The sequence below is a fragment of the Narcine bancroftii genome, chromosome 1, assembly GCF_036971445.1.
Source record: "Narcine bancroftii isolate sNarBan1 chromosome 1, sNarBan1.hap1, whole genome shotgun sequence".
Taxonomy (NCBI): domain Eukaryota; kingdom Metazoa; phylum Chordata; class Chondrichthyes; order Torpediniformes; family Narcinidae; genus Narcine; species Narcine bancroftii.
The window spans coordinates 123,264,589-123,282,963 of NC_091469.1; the positions used below are offsets into that span (position 1 = coordinate 123,264,589).

The 18,375-nt window shown below is 40.1% G+C and overlaps 1 protein-coding gene across 1 annotated transcript in view; it reads left to right on the plus strand.

Annotated features, from left to right (window-relative positions):
• Positions 1 to 1,385: 1,385 nt before the first annotated feature.
• The window catches only part of pde8b (phosphodiesterase 8B), a 300,182-nt gene continuing 283,192 nt past the window's right edge, over positions 1,386 to 18,375 (plus strand). Inside the window, exon 1 of the mRNA XM_069938086.1 lies at positions 1,386 to 2,211. Within this exon, the coding sequence (XP_069794187.1) occupies positions 1,942 to 2,211 (270 nt within the window). The 5' untranslated portion in view covers positions 1,386 to 1,941. The remainder of the gene's footprint in view (positions 2,212 to 18,375) is intronic.

Consider the following 18,375-nt stretch of genomic DNA (forward strand, 5'->3'; position numbering starts at 1 on the left):
GGTTGCTGTGCAGGTTGATAGGATAGATAAAAAGGCCTATGGGATGTTGTGCTTCATTATTAGGGGGATTGAGTTCAAGAGTCTGCAAATCTTTGGTGAGATCACATTTGGAGTATTGTGTTCTTGTCTTCATAGGAAGGATGTGGAAGCTATGGAGCGAGTGCAGAGGAGATTTACAGGATGTTGCCTGGGTTGGAAAATGAGTCTTATGAGGTAAGGTTAGCAGAGCTGGAATTTTCTCTTTGGAGCGAAGAAGGATGAGAGGAGACTTAATAGAGGTCTACAAGATTATGAGAGGGATAGATAGGGTAGGCAGCCAGTGCCTTTTTCCCAGGGCAGAAATAGCAAATGCCAGAGGACATATGTACAAAGTGAAGGGAGGGGTTTAGGGGAGACATCAGGGGTACATTTTTTTACATAGAGTGCTTGGGGCCTGGAATGCCTTGCCAGGAATGGAAACATTAGGGGGATTGAGGAGACCTTGGACAGGCACATGGATGGAAAAAGAATAGAGAGTTACGGGATAGGGAGGGTTAAGTACTTTTTTAATGAATATATGGTTTGGCATAACATGTACTGTACTGGAGTGTTCTATGTTCTGTGGATTTTCTTTTCCTACCATTATGCACAAGAATATTGTGTATAATCATTATTATACCATAACATTGTCATTTGCTTGAAGGAGAATGAGACGCTGTGCAAATAAAATATTTATAGCCCCATTGTGAGACAGTATCCCTTTAAATATTTAGTCCTTTCAGATTGGAAGTGCCCCTCCTCTTCCGGTGTTTTATGACGGCTTCTTCTTTTCTGGATAACAACATCACCAGTGTGTATGCATTAATGTTATTCAGTAGCTCTCTGATCATTCATTATTATACTGATCTAATTCTGAAGCAGAATTTCTGTGCATTGTTCATTCAGTATGTTTGACATGATTGGGATATTGTAAAGGGTGCATTTCAGAGAATTTTGAATGATTATTGGAATTAATACAATTATCTGTCTGCCACTGGCTGCTATTTTACTTAATATTTGCTTTAAATAAGAGTTTGCATTCAGTATAATTGTGACAGCCTACCAAGCTATAATAATTTGGTCTTTTCAATTTGTATGAAAGCCATATTAGCTGGCTACTTGGAACTGAAGAACAGTGAGGATCACCAATGTGATAACATGTGACGGAGAAATTGAATAACTGATCTCCCTGAATCAGATTTCTTACAACATTGACAGGCAACCAAGTGAGAGGACCTAGACGTTGCTAACGGGAAATTAGGATGGCCTCTGAGACCAGGTCAAAGGTCAAGGACTATATTGACGTCACAAATAGGCGAATGAATGAATTACAATCGCAGCTCCTGATAGAAGCATCATAGTGAAATGAGAAGAGCAGATGATTATTCACATGAATCATAGGGATTTTCAAGAGACATTTTCTCCCTCTTGTGGATTTTTATCACCATCATCTCTGCTGAGAAGAAAATCAGAAGATCAAAGTGAGTGTGATTTGAAGGTTCACTGCTATGAAACAATGTTAAATTAGTTTTCTGGATGATAATGCTTCAAACCAACTTGGTGATTGTTTAAAGGTGCATGGACAAGCTTTCAGGACTGCACAGAATTTTAATTATGTAATCATGTTATTTGATAACAGAAGGCTAAAGAGGAATAAAAGTGACAAAGAGGGGCAGGACACCGAAGTGGAGAGAAAGAGCAATTGATTTTAGAGGGAAGACAGAAACGAGACAGATTAAAGGGAAAATATAGAATACGGAAAAAAATATCAACAATACGAATAAATGATGTGTCAGTGACGAAGAAAGGGTGGCCGATTAACTGGAAGAAGTGTGGCATAAGGAGAGAGACAGATATACAGAAAGAGAGAGAGAGAGAGAGAGAGAGTGTGTCCAGTCAACAGCTGGCACTAAGCTGAGAGTAATGGGCTGTGCTCCTAGTATTCATGTCTCTCAGAGTGGAGTGATTTACTGCAGAGATTCAGATGAATCAAACTCTCCACATCAGACCACTACCATTTCCCAAGGCACTACAACAGTCCACGGCTTCTTTATCAAGACAGACGCTGCTGAATCGCTGCCCTCTGTGCTGGCATACCAGAGTCGTGCAACACGTACCTCTTCACGTCGAGAGAAAAAGGAGAACAGCAACTGCATTGAAGCTGAGACCCAAACCAGCCACACCAGCGTTAAGGTGACATGTCCTGTTTATTACATTTAGCTCTGTATGTTTCTTTTTCAGGCACGCACAAAGCAATTCATCACGTTTTCTTTCTTGTATCATCTATTTTAACTTCCATTTTTAAACATGGGTCAGTGGTCTGTAATGAGAAATGATGATGGATCTGTACATATTAAAGGAGGTTACTTCATCAGATTTTGGTTGATGACATTTAAAAAAAAATATTTAGAAAATGTGGCTGATTTTTATTCCCCTTTGGGAATGAATGAGGGACATCTACAAATGGAAAATTAAATTGAAAAGACTGTATTTTGCTTGAGTCAAGATGGAGGGGAAGCATGAATACAAAACCTCAGTAAAGTGGGAATTAAAACAGATCAGACTCTGCCTCCATTCCTATTTGCAGAGGCCCGAATCATCAGTAATACACCATATTTTTGCCTCCTATGGACACTGCGAGACTGACTGAGTTCCCCCAGCATTTCTGTGTGTTTTTGCTGTAGAGAAATTGATGTCCTTTAGCCCTAGTGGCCAAAACTGGTTCCAACATTTAGAAGTCTCTTGTATTTCAGAGGAACATTTAATGTATAGAGAATACAGAAATTGGATTTTACTATCTTTTTGTGAACTAAATATGGGTTACAGAGCCTGAAGGCCCAATCATATCCATTAGCAAAAGTCTGTGAAGTTGGGCAATCTACAGAGAAACTTGCACTAACATTTTGCAGTTGTTGCATCACTGTGGCTCTTATCACTAGGACAGGTATCAGGCCTTAAAGGAACTATTCCCATGCTAGCCAGAACAGCTGCCTACCAAGTTACCTTGGAGGTGAGAGAGAATATGGTCTGTGTGTCTGAGCATCCTTGATGTTTTTCCCAAGTGTGCCCTATGCCAGGATGTAACCATGGGAGGCAAGCTGAGATCACAACATGTAGCTTGGATGTGATAGGTATAAAAATGCCTTGAAGAGGGCAGAGGCAAGAAGTGATGCCTTTATTCATTATTCTGAGCATTGAACACTGTGAGCATAAAATCAGAAGGCATAGGATCAAAAATGGGTTATTCAACCCATCAACTCTGTCCATCAACATTAACATTCAATCACGAGCTGATCTATTTTTCCACTCAGCCCCACTGCTTGGCCTTCTCCCCTTAATTTGTGATGCCCTGGCTGATCAAGAACCTATCAATTTCTCCCTTAAATATGCCCAGTGACTTGGCCTCCACAACTGCCTGTGGCAACAAATCTCATAGATTCACTACCCTCTGGTAAAGAAATTCCTCTGCATCTCTGATCTAAAAGGACTCCCTTCAATTGTGCCCAATTTTCCTAGACTCTCCATGCCTTTCAACATTTGAAATGTTTTAATGAGTATCACCCCTTAATTGCCTAACTTGTGTGGTGTGATTCTGGTTTCTTTGTTAAACATTATAGATTGACAAGATGAAGATGTGTGGTGTGCAAGCACTGCTGGTAAAATGGCAATTGCCCCAGGGGGCTCTGCACTTGGAAATCCCTGAGCATAAATTAAACTGGAAATGATTACATGAGGTTAAAAAATGCTATTATTCACAAGCAAAATGAGTGATTTCTTGTAGGAGTTTCTTGATCATCTAATGCAAAATTGAAGGAAGATGCATAGAAAGCCATGGACATGCTGATTTTGCTAGTTAAATGAAATAAAAAGACTTGTATTTATTTAGCTTCATTCTTATCCCTTATGGGGGGCATTCTAAAACATTTTAGAAAATGCTTTAGGTGCAGGGAGCATGGCACCCGATTTGCAAATAGTTGTATGAAGATGTTTACTTTTTTTACTTTTTCTTTAACTAACATTAAAATGAAGTTTGCATATGATATCCCTTAATGGCTCCTTGTTTCTTTAAACAATGGCTTTTTTATCATTAATCTGATAAAATGTTTAATGTGCCTTTAGAAAGATAGAATCTCAGATGAATCAGTGGAGTGATGTCCATCAGCTGTAAAATATTGTGCTTGGATCTCAGGAGTGGGATTTAAATCTGAGTACCTGGAAGCACAGAAGAGCAAAATGGAAAATGTTGTTGAATCAATAAATGATGCTAGTGGAGAGGCCTATTTCAGTTCACCAGGAAGAAAAGTAGAGGGTGTTCTGAGTTCCAGCAGATATTCAACATATACCAGTGCAGTGGATAAATTTAATGCACGCTGGAGTAATCCAGAGGCCAGGACCAATAGTTTTGGAGGGTTGAGTTCAAATCCTATCATGAAAGTTGTAGAGTTTAAATTAATCAGTCTGGAACTTAAGATAAAATATGTTAGAAATTATTAATGATGAAGACTACTGGATGGTTGTTATAAACCGATCGGGTTCACTAATATACTTTAAATTTAAATTTGGACACGTAGCACGGTAATAGACTCTTTTGACCCATGAGCCAATGCCACCCAATTACACTCAATTGGCCTACAACCCTGATCTGTTTTGAATGATGGGAGGAAACAAGAGGATCTGGAGGAAACCCATGCAGAAACAAGGAGAACTTACAAACTCCTTATAGACAGCACCAGATTTGAACCTCGGTCGATAGCACTGTGCTAACCACTACCCTAACTATGCCACCCTTTAGGGGAGGAAATCTGTGATTGTCTAAAAATGTCAGCAAGCCACTTCAATGGAAATTAGGAATGGGTGGCAAATGCTGACTTTCACCATATAATAACCATTTACGGAGCGGAAACATGCCATGTTGGCCTTTCGAGTCCGCACCGGTTCACTTTGACAGGGGTACCACAGCCTCAAAGTAATAAAAATAGACCCAACACCGGTATTATGTCTAACCATATGGATGCAGTAATGTCACATTTGGAGCAATATATTAACAACTCCACGATGCTGATGGCTTCAGATTAGGAGCATGGGCAGAGAAGTGGCAAATTAAATTCAGTCATGCACTTGGGTAGAAAAAATAAATCAGAAGACTATTTTCTAAATGGGGAGATAATTGAAAATTCCCCACTGCAAAGGAACTTGGGAGTCCTCCTGCAGGATAGCCTGAAGACAAACTTGCTAGTTCAGTCAGTGGTAAACAAGGCAAATGCAATGCTGGCGTTCATTTCAAGAGGAATAGAATATAAGAGCAGGGATGTGGCACGGGTGAGACAAAGTATTGTGAGCAGTTTTAGGCTCCTTATTTAAGACAGGATGTGCTGATGTTAAAAAGGGTTCAGAGGAGGTCACAAGGAGGATTCTGGGAATGAAGGGGTCATTTTATGAGGAATGTTTGATGGCTCTTGGCCTGTACTCATTAGAATTTAGGGGAATGAAGGGGGATCTCATTGAAATATTTTAAATGAGGAAAGGCATGGACAGAGTAGATGTAGAAGGATTGTTTCTCATGATGGTAGAACAGATATGTGGAGGAATTTCTTTAGCCAGAGGATGGTGAATCTGTGGAATTTGTTGCCACATGCAGTTATGGAAGCCAAGTCACTGAGTTTTAGGCAGAGATTGATGCCAGGGCATCAAAGGTTATGGGGAGAAGGGTAACAGTGGGGCTGAGATGGAAAATGGATCACCACATGATTAAATGGCGAGGCAGACTCAATGGGCTGCATAGCCTATTTCTACTCCCATGCCTTATGGTCTTATTGACTTATGATTAAATTTTTGCCACGCTCACTTGACAGTATTTGGTTGGAGTGTACTGTATGACTCTTACAAGACCTGCATGATGTTGGTGCTATTTATTGGAGAGCATCAATGGTAGAGAATGATGGGGATTGTCTGTGGTTTATAGATTTGCTTTTTTTCTGTCATTGACTGAATTTCTTTGAAGAAATATCTAGTACTGGTGTCTTTTCTTTTTTTTTAACAAGGTTATTCTGTTTTTCTAGATGATATAGAGAACAAATTAACTTATACTGAAACTGTATGAACACAATGGCCTCATGGAAAGAGCTACATGCCTCCCACTGCAGTTTTTTCAATATAGGAAACTTAATGGATGTGTTGAACCTATTAGACTAAATGAATAGCATTAAAGTACTGGAATGTTGTAGCAGCTAGAATTGAAAGATGGCAGTGCTGCCACTGGTGCGGACCCTTGGGAGAGAGGGAGCGGATGTGTAGCGCTCCCGTGGGGACCAGCCACCCAGTCGACTTCCATTGGCTCTACATGGGCTGTGAATGGCCCATTGAGGGAGACGACAGTGGTTTCAGTTGAATTCCCATGACCGTGGGTCTGCACCTGAGATAGCGCCATCTATCTACCGGGGTGCTGCAGACTCTGGAGAAATGGATGACTGGAGCAGGGCACCAGAGGGTGGAAAGATAAAGGACCATCTGAGAAGGAGAAGCGGAGGAGACCACGGTGGAAAACCAGTGAGGGGACTCTGCAGCTGAGGCACCATTGCATGTGGCTAGTGACTCATGGTGAGGAACCTGTGGAAGCTGTGGGCTGCTGGAGACTGCTGTTGGGAAACTCGCGTCGGCCTGCGGACTGCTGGAGATGGGCTCGAACTGGCTGGAGGGGTACCAGGGATCGGAACTGGGATGTGAGGGGATGCCGAAGGTACTGAAGGGTTCCTGACTGTGTAGGAGGTTCAGATCTGGAGCTTGGGTTGCCAGTGGTTTGGTTTGGACTGGACTCTGTGTGGCTGCAGGGGCTGGAGAATGGAGGAAAATCTACAGACACTCAGTGACTCTGGGGGTGGCTCTCTTTTGCTTCTCTCTCTCTGATTGTAAATCTGACTGTAAGAGGTATTTAGGCAATTCCTGCTGGTGGCAAATCTCTGCCTTGCAGCAGGCAAAAATAAATTTCTTATAATATGACGCATTTTTCCTTAAAAGGATAATAAATTGAATCTTGAATCTTGAATTGGAACTGCTGTTTGTGAAGGATAAACTCCTTTTCACATTTTTTCCAGAAAATAATTTGTAAATTTATAAATAAGCAGGAAAGAGAAGTTGCGATTGCAGGAAACCATGTAGAAAGCTGCCAAATCCTTGCCAACTGTTTATTGACAGAGCAATCGCCAACCTGCCACTCCCATCTTATGGGGGGCAGTGTAGTTGTCTAAATGAGGGCCTTATCACTAAATGAGGGCCTTATCACTAATATCGTAATCCTGAATTCAACTATCAAAGGTATGTAGACAAAATGAATACTGGCAATCAATCAATAGCTCTGACGTCCAGCCTTCAATGTGGCTTTCATTTTTCATCTGGTCCATTAGATGACTTCCAAAGATGCATTGTAATCCTATTGGAGCATGAATAAACTATTTGGCCCCTCTCCCTGCTTCATTATCAAATAAGATCATGGCTGATTTAAAATATCAGAAATACGAAAGAGGCCAGGCAGCATCTATAGAATAAAGCACAATGTTTTGGAGTATAAAGTAAAAAAACACACAAATCTGGAGAAGGTCAGCAGGTCAAACAGTGTCTTTATGTGATAAAGGTAAAGATACACAACTGACACTTCTGGCTTTAGCCCTTCATCAAAGTATAATGCTCTGTTAGGATGGTCATTTTATTTACACTTTGTGTTCAGTGGAAATTTAGGCCTAAGGTTAGGACAGGGTTTGTTTTAGAATCTATTTATTCTGCTGCATACCTATAAAAGTGACAATCCTTTTCTGCCTAGACAGTCATATTTCCCCTTTCTGTCCATTATATAAGAAAAACATTTAACAAAACTTCCAGGGGTTTGAATGTAAGAAAATAAACACAAAAAATTCGACCAGATGATTGCTCCTGTATCCCAAGAAATATCTCCCCAGAAACCACACCAACAGAAGCATCCTGCAGTATGGAATGCACCTCTTGTAAAATGTCCTTCGATACAGATCTTAATTTCTTGGAATATTTTATGTAGTGATAGAAAAAAAGGTATTGCAATGTAATAAAAGACTTTGTAAGGAGAAGAATCACATTTCTCTGGTGACAAGGACGTTTTGGGAAACTTTCTCAGTAATATTTATGGAATTTGTATTTATTCCATCAATGGTGCTCAAGTTTTCCATGATCTCTTTTTTCACTGCAAATGTCTGAGTTCCATTTCTGGTTAATCACTGCCACAATATTCAGGAAATAAGATTTTTTTTGAGAAGTTAAGATTGTGTTCTACTTCTGTTAATTAGTAAGATCTCTCCAGATGTACATCCCTGTTTCTATGTCAACATACTTGACTATGTTAAAACATTGGAATTCAAACATTTGAAGCTCTAATTTATACAATTTAGAACACTAATACCTTTGTTAGAACTCAATGTATTAAGGGTTAAAACTGACTGAATTTTTAAGAACCAAGGAAAATTTGGGATATGGAAGTAAACTGATAAAGTAGCTAATAATTCAAAATAAATGGTAAGGTAACCTTCACAGATCATATATGCCTCTCCTCTTTTTTTTAATGGTGCAACATCTAATACTGTATCAGTGGCATTGCATGTCCCAATAATCACTGGATATTCATAAAATGAGGTTTCTCATTTGCAAATCAAGTATTTATACTTTTCGTGAGCCTCTGTTAGGATGCTGTTTACAAACTCCTCAGTACTTTTTGCTGTCTTCATTCCCCAGCACTATGAGGACTCATTAGAAAGGATTTGTGGAATCTGGCAATAAGTGCCCCCTTCTCACCCTGACCAACTATTTCCTGAAATTGTAGTCTGCCCTTGTATATTGTTCAGCTCTATTAAAAAAATTCCTATTGAAGAATTAAAAAGTGGAACCACAATAACCGTATAGGGAAGGGTGCAAAATACCATTATTGTGAAAAGAAAGCTTTTTTAATATTTTATTCAACTGATGCCTAAAGCAAAACTATATGATAGAAGGACACATGATTTCACTGATCTCTTTATTGACTACAGTTTGGCATTGAACACCATTATCCCCTCAGAACTGATTAGCAAACTCCAAGACCTGGGAAGTAAAACCCCACTATGTAATTGGATCAGGATTTTTCTCACCTCCAGACCACGATCAGTGAAGATTGGTAAGAACATCTCTTCCACAATCTCCATCAGTACCGGAGCACCACAGGGCTGTGTTCTTGGCGTACTGCTCTACTCACACCTATAACTGTGTGGCTAGGTACGATGATAAAACCTTCTACAAATTTCCCGACGATACCACAGAAGTGGGTTGTATAAAGGAAGAGAGTCAACAGAGAGGATGGAGATTGAAAATTTGGCTGAATGGTGCACCAACAACAACCTTACACTCAGTGTCACCAAAACTAAGGAGCTGATTGTTGACTTTAGGAAAATAAAGTCAGAGGTGTACAATCCAGTGATCATTGGGGGATCAGAGGTGGAAAGGGTGATTTAAGTTCTTTGGAGTCACCATCTTGGAGGATCTTTCCTGGGCCCAACACACCAATGGCATCATGAAGTAAGAATGTTAGCACCTCTACTTTCTCAAGAGTTTGCAGAGGTTTGGTATGACACCAGAAACTCTGGCAAATTTCTACAGAGATGTGGTGGAAAGTGGGCTGACCAGCTGCATCATGGTCTGAGCTTAAAGCCCTCCAAAAGGTAGTGGACACAGCCCAGTACCCCACAGGAAAAACCCTTTCCACTCTTGAGTGCATCTACAGGGAAGGCTTCCTTCAGAGAGCAGCAGCAATCATTAAAGACCTACACCCCCAGCACACACTCTGTTCTCGCTGCTGCCATCAGGAAAGAGGTCTAGGTGCCACAAGACTCACACCTCCAGGTTCAGGAACAGCTGCTACCCCTCCACCATCAGAATCCTCAAGGACAAATTAAATCAGAGACTCATTTAAGGACTGTTACTTGTGCACTTTATTGATTTTTTTTGTTCTCTCTTTATTGCACAGTTTGTTTACCTTTGTTATCTGTTTACAGTTCTTTATTTGTTTACGCTGTGTACAGTTTTTTGCACTACCAATTACTGTAGTGGTAATTCTGCCATGCCTGCAGGAGAAAGAATCTTAGGGTTGTATGTGATATAATTTATATACTCTGACAATAAATCTGAAACAAGCTGTGTGCATTTCAAGTCAGGTGGCAGACACTGGAATTGCACTTCTGAAATAAAAATATTCACAACATTGTTTGACAAGTATACCATGCAGTTATGCTACTGTGAATTTTCCCTCCTGCTGATTTTGTTTTGAGGCAGACCAAGAACCCTTTGTCTCAATGCATAGAGTATGAAATGGATCGCCACTGATCTAAAGGGATACTAATAAGGAAGTCGGCACACGAGGCAATGCCAGAGGATCATGATTAATATTTGTGAAATATAGGATCATAATCTGAGTAAGGCAGCTAGCATTAAGCTTATCCCTCCTCTATCTTTACATCTATTAACATATTTTGGGGTCATTCTTAAAGGATAGTGATTGGGTAGGGCCAGGTGAGGGGGAAATCAATTATAAAATCAAGCTATCCACACTGCAGGGAAAACCAGGCAGAAAATCCAGCCTGTGCCTTGATTAAAAAAATAAATTGCAGCTTCAGGTGCACATAATCCTCATTATGATGTTATTTTCACCCCAACTGCATTAAGGAATCCAGAATTGGGAAGTCACTGTGAGAGTGCCTTCTCCTGAGCTGTCAGGACAGGAACAGTGACCCATAAGATAGCTGTATTCTGGTAGGTTTATGGTGGCAAAACCTATTCTGGAGAAGCCAATAACCAACGTGCATTTATTGATGCAAAGCATCCCAAACTTTTTCATGGGAGAGTTATAACCAGGTTTGATTCCAAATGATCAAAAGGCAGACTAATGAGTATGATGACGTTTCATCCAATAGATTGGTTCTAAGGAGGATCTTAATGAAGGAGAGAAAGGAAAATGATTCCAGAGTAAATTCATGACATTAATTTTGTAGCAATGGCCCCAGATGCAAACTGAATTCAAGAAAGATTAACATGGTTCCCCATTGTTGTAGGCTGGAGAAAATTACTGTGAAAAGGAAGGGTGATACTGTAGAGAGATTTGGAAAAAAAGTTGAGATTTTTAACCCTTTGGATACAGCCATTTTTAATCTTTCATAATATACTCTCTAGACTGGGTCTATGGGTAAATTGCAGTATGAGTGGCAGTATGAACAAGCTGGTGGTTGGATTCAAGACCAGTCTCAGAAAACAGGCACATGGGGTATATGCGCTTGTTGATAGTCCCTGAAAACAAGGACACGGAGTATATGCACTTGTTAGTAGTCCTCGAAAAAAGGGATACTTAGTCCAAAGGGTTAAAACTGAGGCATTACTTAACCAGGAACCAACATGGGTAAGTAAGTGTAAAAACAATGATTGAAGAGAAAATCAGAATCAGAATTTATAGTCATGAACTCTGTAACTGGATTCTGGACTTCCAAATGGAAAGGCCACAGTCTATCCAGGTCAGCAGCAGAATATCGAGCTCCATCACGCTGAGCGCTGGTGCATCTCAGGGCTGTGTGCTCAGCCCACTCCTGATCAAGCTACTGACCCATAACTGCATCGCTAGATGCAGCTTCATCAGTGTCATCAAGTTTGCAGATGACACAACAGTAGTTGGCTTCATTAGCAATGATGGTGAGTTGCACTACAGAGAAGAGGTGGAAAATATTTGAAACAGTAAGAGAGTAAAACCTGAGTCTCAACATGGACAAGATAAAAGAGATGATTTCCGACTTCAGGAGGACCACCCTCCACTATATATCAACAACTCTGTAGTAGAGAGAGTGGAGAGCACCAAGTTTCTTGGAGTTTGCTTAACTAGTGACCTATCATGGATACTCAACATCTCCTCACTTGTCAGGAAGGTGCAACAGTGACTGCACTTCCTGAAAAGACTGAAGCGGGCAAGGCTACCAGCCACCATTATGACAACCTTCTATAGGTGCTCTGTTGAGTGTCCTGGCCGGCTGCATCATAGTGTGGCATGGTAGCTGCAGAGAAATGGACTGGAGGACCATAAGAGTGGCAGAGAGGATCTCTGGAGTCTCCCTCCTGCCTCCCCTATAGGTGTGATCTACTGGGATGGTTGTCTGAAAATGGCACACAAAATCATTGAGGACCCCTTTCACCCTGCACACAGCATCTTTCACCGGCTCCTGTCAGCGAAGAGATACAGGAGTATCAGAGCCAGCACCACCAGGTTGAGGAACAGCTTCATCCCACATACAGTGAGAATGGTGAACGACCAAAGGAACTGCTCACACTAACCATCTGAGACTCTCATTTGTACAAAACAATATTTATTTTTATAGATATAATACTTGTCCTTCTTATGTATTATTTATCTGTATGTGTGTTATGTCTGGTTGTCTGTCTGCATGTTTTTGCACCAAGGATCGGAGAATGCTGTTTCGTCTAGTTGTACTTGTACAATCGAATGACAATAAACTTGACATGGCTTGATGAAATTTGTTGTTTTGCAGCTCCAATACAGGTGTAAATATTACTCAAAATTACATTTAAAAATACATTAATCCAAAAGAAGAGAAAGTGAAGTAATGTCTATGGTTCATTCTCCATTCAGAAGTCTGATGGCAGAGGGATAGAAGCTGTTATTATACCGTTAGGTCTTCAACTTCAGGCTCCTGTAACTCTTTCCGGATTGTAGCAATGTAAAGACGGTATGGCCTGGGTGGTGAGGTTCCTTGAGGATAGAGACTGCTTTCTTGATACAGTACTTCTTGTAGATGTTCTTGATAGAGTGAAAACTGATACCCATGATGGTGCTGGCCAAGTTCTTTTCTTGTCCTGTGCATTGGCACCTCCATAACAGATAGTGATGCAACCAGTCAGAATACTCTCCTGTAGAAATTTGCAAGACTCTTTTCTGACATACCAAGTCTCCTCATATTTCTCATGAAGAATAGCTGCTGGCAAGCGTTCTTCATGATTGCATTAACATGGAGGCCCAGGATAGATCTTCAGAGATGTTGACATCCAGGAATTTGAAGTTCTTAATCCTTTTCACTGCTGTCCCCTCTGACGACTGGTTCATGTTCTCTTGATTTTCCCTTCCTGAAGTCCACAATCAGTTCATTAGTTTTGGTGATATTGAGTGCAAGGTTCTTGGTTTTCCACTTACTCACTCCTGTATGCTTCCTCTTGCCATGTGTGATTCTGCCAACAACCGTGTTTGAAATGGATGACGAAATGGATGGAAAGTTATAAATAACTTGCAATTTACTAAGTGGTGAATAAGAGTGACTGACTCTCAACATAGAATAGACAATCCATCAGTAATAAAGGCATAACTGAGGATTTCAGAGGTAGATATCCTGATATGGGGAAGATATTACAGAAGTAGAAAGAGATAATGCTACTTATGGTTTGGAAACGTGGTCCAAAATTCATCTTGGAGTTGTATATGAAACAAAAAGTTGTGAATAATGTGATCCAGTTTCAGACATGAAGTCTATGAATTGGCAATGTACTTTGTGACAAGGACTGAAGCCTATGGCTTGTTTCCCTAATATTCAGTGCAAAGCAGAAAGTGTTTGAAACACTACGTAGTCAGACAGACAATGAAAAGAGAAGCAGTATAGAGTGAGTGCAGAGGAGGTATATGAGAATGTTTCCAGGGTTTGAGTTACAGGGAAATGTTGACCAGGCTGGGACTTTATTCCCTGGAGCGTAGAAAGTTCAGGGGTGATCGATAGAGTCGATGTGGATAGGTTTTTTCCACTGAGAGTGGGAAAGATTCAAACAAGAGGGCATGGATTAAGAGTAAAAGGGGAAAAGTTTAAGGGAAACATAAGGGGGAATTTCTTCACGCAGAGGATAGTGGGGGTATGGAATGAACTTCCGGCAGAGGTGGTAGAAGTGAGATCAATGTTAATATTTAATGAAAGATTAGATAGGTATATGGACAGGAGAGGAGTGGAGGGTTTTGGGCCAAATGTGGGACTAGGTGGGAGAAGAAGTTCAGCATGAACTAGTAGGGCTGAACTGGCCTGTTTCTGTGTTGTAAATGGTTATATGGTTACATTCTTTCTCCACAGATGCAGTGTTTCTAGCATTTTTTGTTTTTGTTTCAAATTTTTCCAGCATCTGCTGCCTCTTGTAATTTTCATTGAATTTGAACATCCAATGCTGTGTCAGATAAATTTTCTGATAACTTGTAGAGGTCAAGAGAGGGATCTACCAATGTACATGTAGAAATATGTTGCCAAGGTAGCATATAGATGAATGAGAGGACGGGGACCAAAGATAAGTCTCAAAAGTTGAACATACAAAGTTTTGTGTATTTTAAGTTGACATAAATAGTGCTTCTACTTCCCTTCTCTTTCCTCGGAATAAAAAAAACTGAGCAATATGGTCAGTCTGCTGCCAAAGATGGCCAATTGCCCTCCAAAAATAAGTATCTGAATTCTACAACATTGCATATTTTATTTTTCACTTTTCTAATGTTGTCATTGCTCACTGTAATCACTGTCCACAGGGAATTATGATAAATGTAAAGAGGTTGCTCAATTTAGGTGGACTAAAAATATTTAGGTATTAGAATTGATAAAAATTTAGAAAATTTATACAAGTTAAACTATGTTCCATTATTTGAGAAAGTTAATGCAATGTTTGATGTGCCGAAATCTACTGCTAGAGCTAAAATAGAATTGGACAAAATTGGTGAAAAATCTATGATGGAATTTATTTTTAAATGGAACTCAAAATTACTAATTGATATAGACCCACCAATTTTAAAGCATTTAATTGAATTAAGGGATGCTTATAATTTTCAATGTGCTGTCACTGACAGAGGATAACCATTGACAGTGGGCTCGATGAACATGTTTCTCTCTTTTTTTTAAATCTTTTTTTATTCGTCCTCCCCCCCTCCCCTCCCCAAACATGTTTCTCTTGTTAGGAGCCCAAAGGACTCAAAAACCTGTAGCAATAGAAATTCACCAAGACAATAGCTACTTAAACAAAACTGGTTTTATTTTCTTAATACATAATAATAAGGTCAATACTTAACTTATTACTATTAACTTAACTTAATGTAACCTAACTTAACCCCTTTCCAATTCTAAGAGCATGTGTATGTAATATTTATGTATTCAGGAAAATTCTTTTTCACTGTCCAATCATTCACTTTTCACTTCTCCAAGTTCACTGGTATCAGCCAATCTTCCATACTGTGCACAGAATTGAACAGATAGTATATTCACCAGGCTCTGATGCTTTAACTTAAGTTGTTACCACTCAGGAAGGTCTTTGTTGGCTTCAGAGAGATATTTGTTGTGTGTTTTGGACATAAAAAATGATCTCCTTCTATCAGCAACTGAAGTATCTTCCCAAAGAAACTTGCCCTCTCTTGGGTTTTTCCAAAAGATAACCACTTTTTCAGGTTACCACAGGAGTTCTTCTTTTTCCCCTATTCCACAATAACAAGCCACAACCTCTGTAATTGACCACAGAGATTTAGAATAGGCTGAACTCAGAACTTAAAACCCATCTTGAAATGGGGTCGTGCAGCAAGTCTGCCAACTTGCAGCCTTCAGCACAAACTGTTACAGAATCTTCTTTGGCTTGGCTTCGCGGACGAAGATTTATGGAGGGGGTAAAAAGTCCACGTCAGCTGCAGGCTCGTTTGTGGCTGACCAGTCCGATGCGGGACAGGCAGACACGATTGCAGCGGTTGCAAGGGAAAATTGGTTGGTTGGGGTTGGGTGTTGGGTTTTTCCTCCTTTGCCTTTTGTCAGTGAGGTGGGCTCTGCGGTCTTCTTCAAAGGAGGCTGCTGCCCGCCAAACTGTGAGGCGCCAAGATGCACGGTTTGAGGCGTTATCAGCCCACTGGCGGTGGTCAATGTGGCAGGCACCAAGAGATTTCTTTAGGCAGTCCTTGTACCTTTTCTTTGGTGCACCTCTGTCACGGTGGCCAGTGGAGAGCTCGCCATATAATACGATCTTGGGAAGGCGATGGTCCTCCATTCTGGAGACGTGACCCATCCAGCGCAGCTGGATCTTCAGCAGCGTGGACTCGATGCTGTCGACCTCTGCCATCTCGAGTACCTCGACGTTAGGGGTGTGAGCGCTCCAATGGATGTTGAGGATGGAGCGGAGACAACGCTGGTGGAAGCGTTCTAGGAGCCGTAGGTGGTGCCGGTAGAGGACCCATGATTCGGAGCCGAACAGGAGTGTGGGTATGACAACGGCTCTGTATACGCTTATCTTTGTGAGGTTTTTCAGTTGGTTGTTTTTCCAGACTCTTTTGTGTAGTCTTCCAAAGGCGCTATTTGCCTTGGCGAGTCTGTTGTCTATCTCATTGTCGATCCTTGCATCTGATGAAATGGTGCAGCCGAGATAGGTAAACTGGTTGACCGTTTTGAGTTTTGTGTGCCCGATGGAGATGTGGGGGGGCTGGTAGTCATGGTGGGGAGCTGGCTGATGGAGGACCTCAGTTTTCTTCAGGCTGACTTCCAGGCCAAACATTTTGGCAGTTTCCGCAAAGCAGGACGTCAAGCGCTGAAGAGCTGGCTCTGAATGCTCTGACAAATAATGGATATTTTCTCTCTGTTTGAAAAACTACGTGACCCCTCAAGACAACAAATTTCAACCAGACATTTAAAACTTTGGCACCAGTTTAAAAGCAAAAGAGTTCTCCGTTCTTGAGCCTGGACACTGTTCAAACATACTGGCACTTCCATTGTCTCTGCAAAGCCATCCGTAGACATAAAGTCTACCCTTGCATGGCAAATGAGATGTTTGTTTGTGAAATGTGACCTGATAATTAAACCTCAAAATCTTGCCATTTAAAGATATATTTTACCATAATTTCATTAACTTATTCCATAACACTCTCCCCTACAAAGGAATTTTAGCTCTCAAGTTAAAATTCTTTTATAATCTAATGTCTAACTTTACGATATATAACATGCTACAGCAATGTATCCCAATAATGAATGTTTTTCTTTTACATGATCATTTTAACATCTAGACAAGCAATCTGCTATCACATTATTTGTACCTTTGATATGATTAGTTTGCAGATTATATTCTTGCAGAATCAAACTCCAGTTTAATATTTTTCTATTTTTATTCTTCATCTTATTCAAAAACACTAGAGGATTGTGGTCAGTTAATATCATTATTGGTTCATAGGTTGTACCAAGATACACATCAAAATTTTGCAGAGTGAGTATTAGAGACAACAGTTCCTTCACAATAGGAATAATTCCTTTGATTAACATTTAATTTTGTTGAAAAGTAGGCAACTGGATAGTCAATTTCATCATTATGTTCTTGTTACAAAACTGCACCTGCTGCCTCCTCACTGGCATCCACTTCTAAAGAAAATAGTTTGTCAATATCAGGAGATTTGAAAACAGGGTTATGGCACAGCATTTCCTTTAAATTCTCTAAAGCTTTCTGACAAGATTTTGTCCAGACAAATTTCTCCCTCTTCTTCAAAAGATTGGTTAAAAGAAGTGAAATTTCCTCAAAATTATTGGAAAATGTCCTATAATATCCTGCCATTCCTAAAAACCTTCTCACCATTGGGAATTACCTGCACTTTAGACAGACACATGGGAACTATGGTTTTTTTTTTAAGGTAACCCTCACAAGATTCTGTTTCCATGATCTTATAATCCGCAACTTCCTCAACCCTCTCAACAACTAACACCTCTGATACAGACTGTTCTCCACTACCACTTTTTCAACATGTTGATATGACAAACCTTGGTTTTATTCTTACAATCTGGAATGTTTATCACATATTTAACATCATTCAGTTTTGATTTTACTTCGTATGGCACAGAACTTTGCTCTAAGAGGATTGTCATGTGTTGGGAATAAAATTAACACTATTCCTTAAAATTCCTTACTTGAGTCTTTGTGTCAAATTATTGCTTCATTTTACCTTGAGCCATTTTTAAATTCTCTTGAACCAAAGTCCACACTTTTTGTAACTGATCTTTAAATTTAGAAACATAATCCAGCAAATCCAACTGTTCATCTTCAGTAACCCACTGTTCTTTTAACAACATTAAAGGTCTTCTAACCTGATGTCCAAACACAATTTCAAAAGGGCTGAAACCTAATTAATCTTACACAGACTCTCTTACTGCAAATAGCAGTAAATGAAGACCTTCGTCCCAATCCTTTCTATTCTCCAGGCAATAAACCCTCATCATATTTTTAAGAGTAGAGTGAAATCTTTCCATAGCTTCCTGATTTTCAGGATGATATGCAGATGAAGTGATCTGTTTA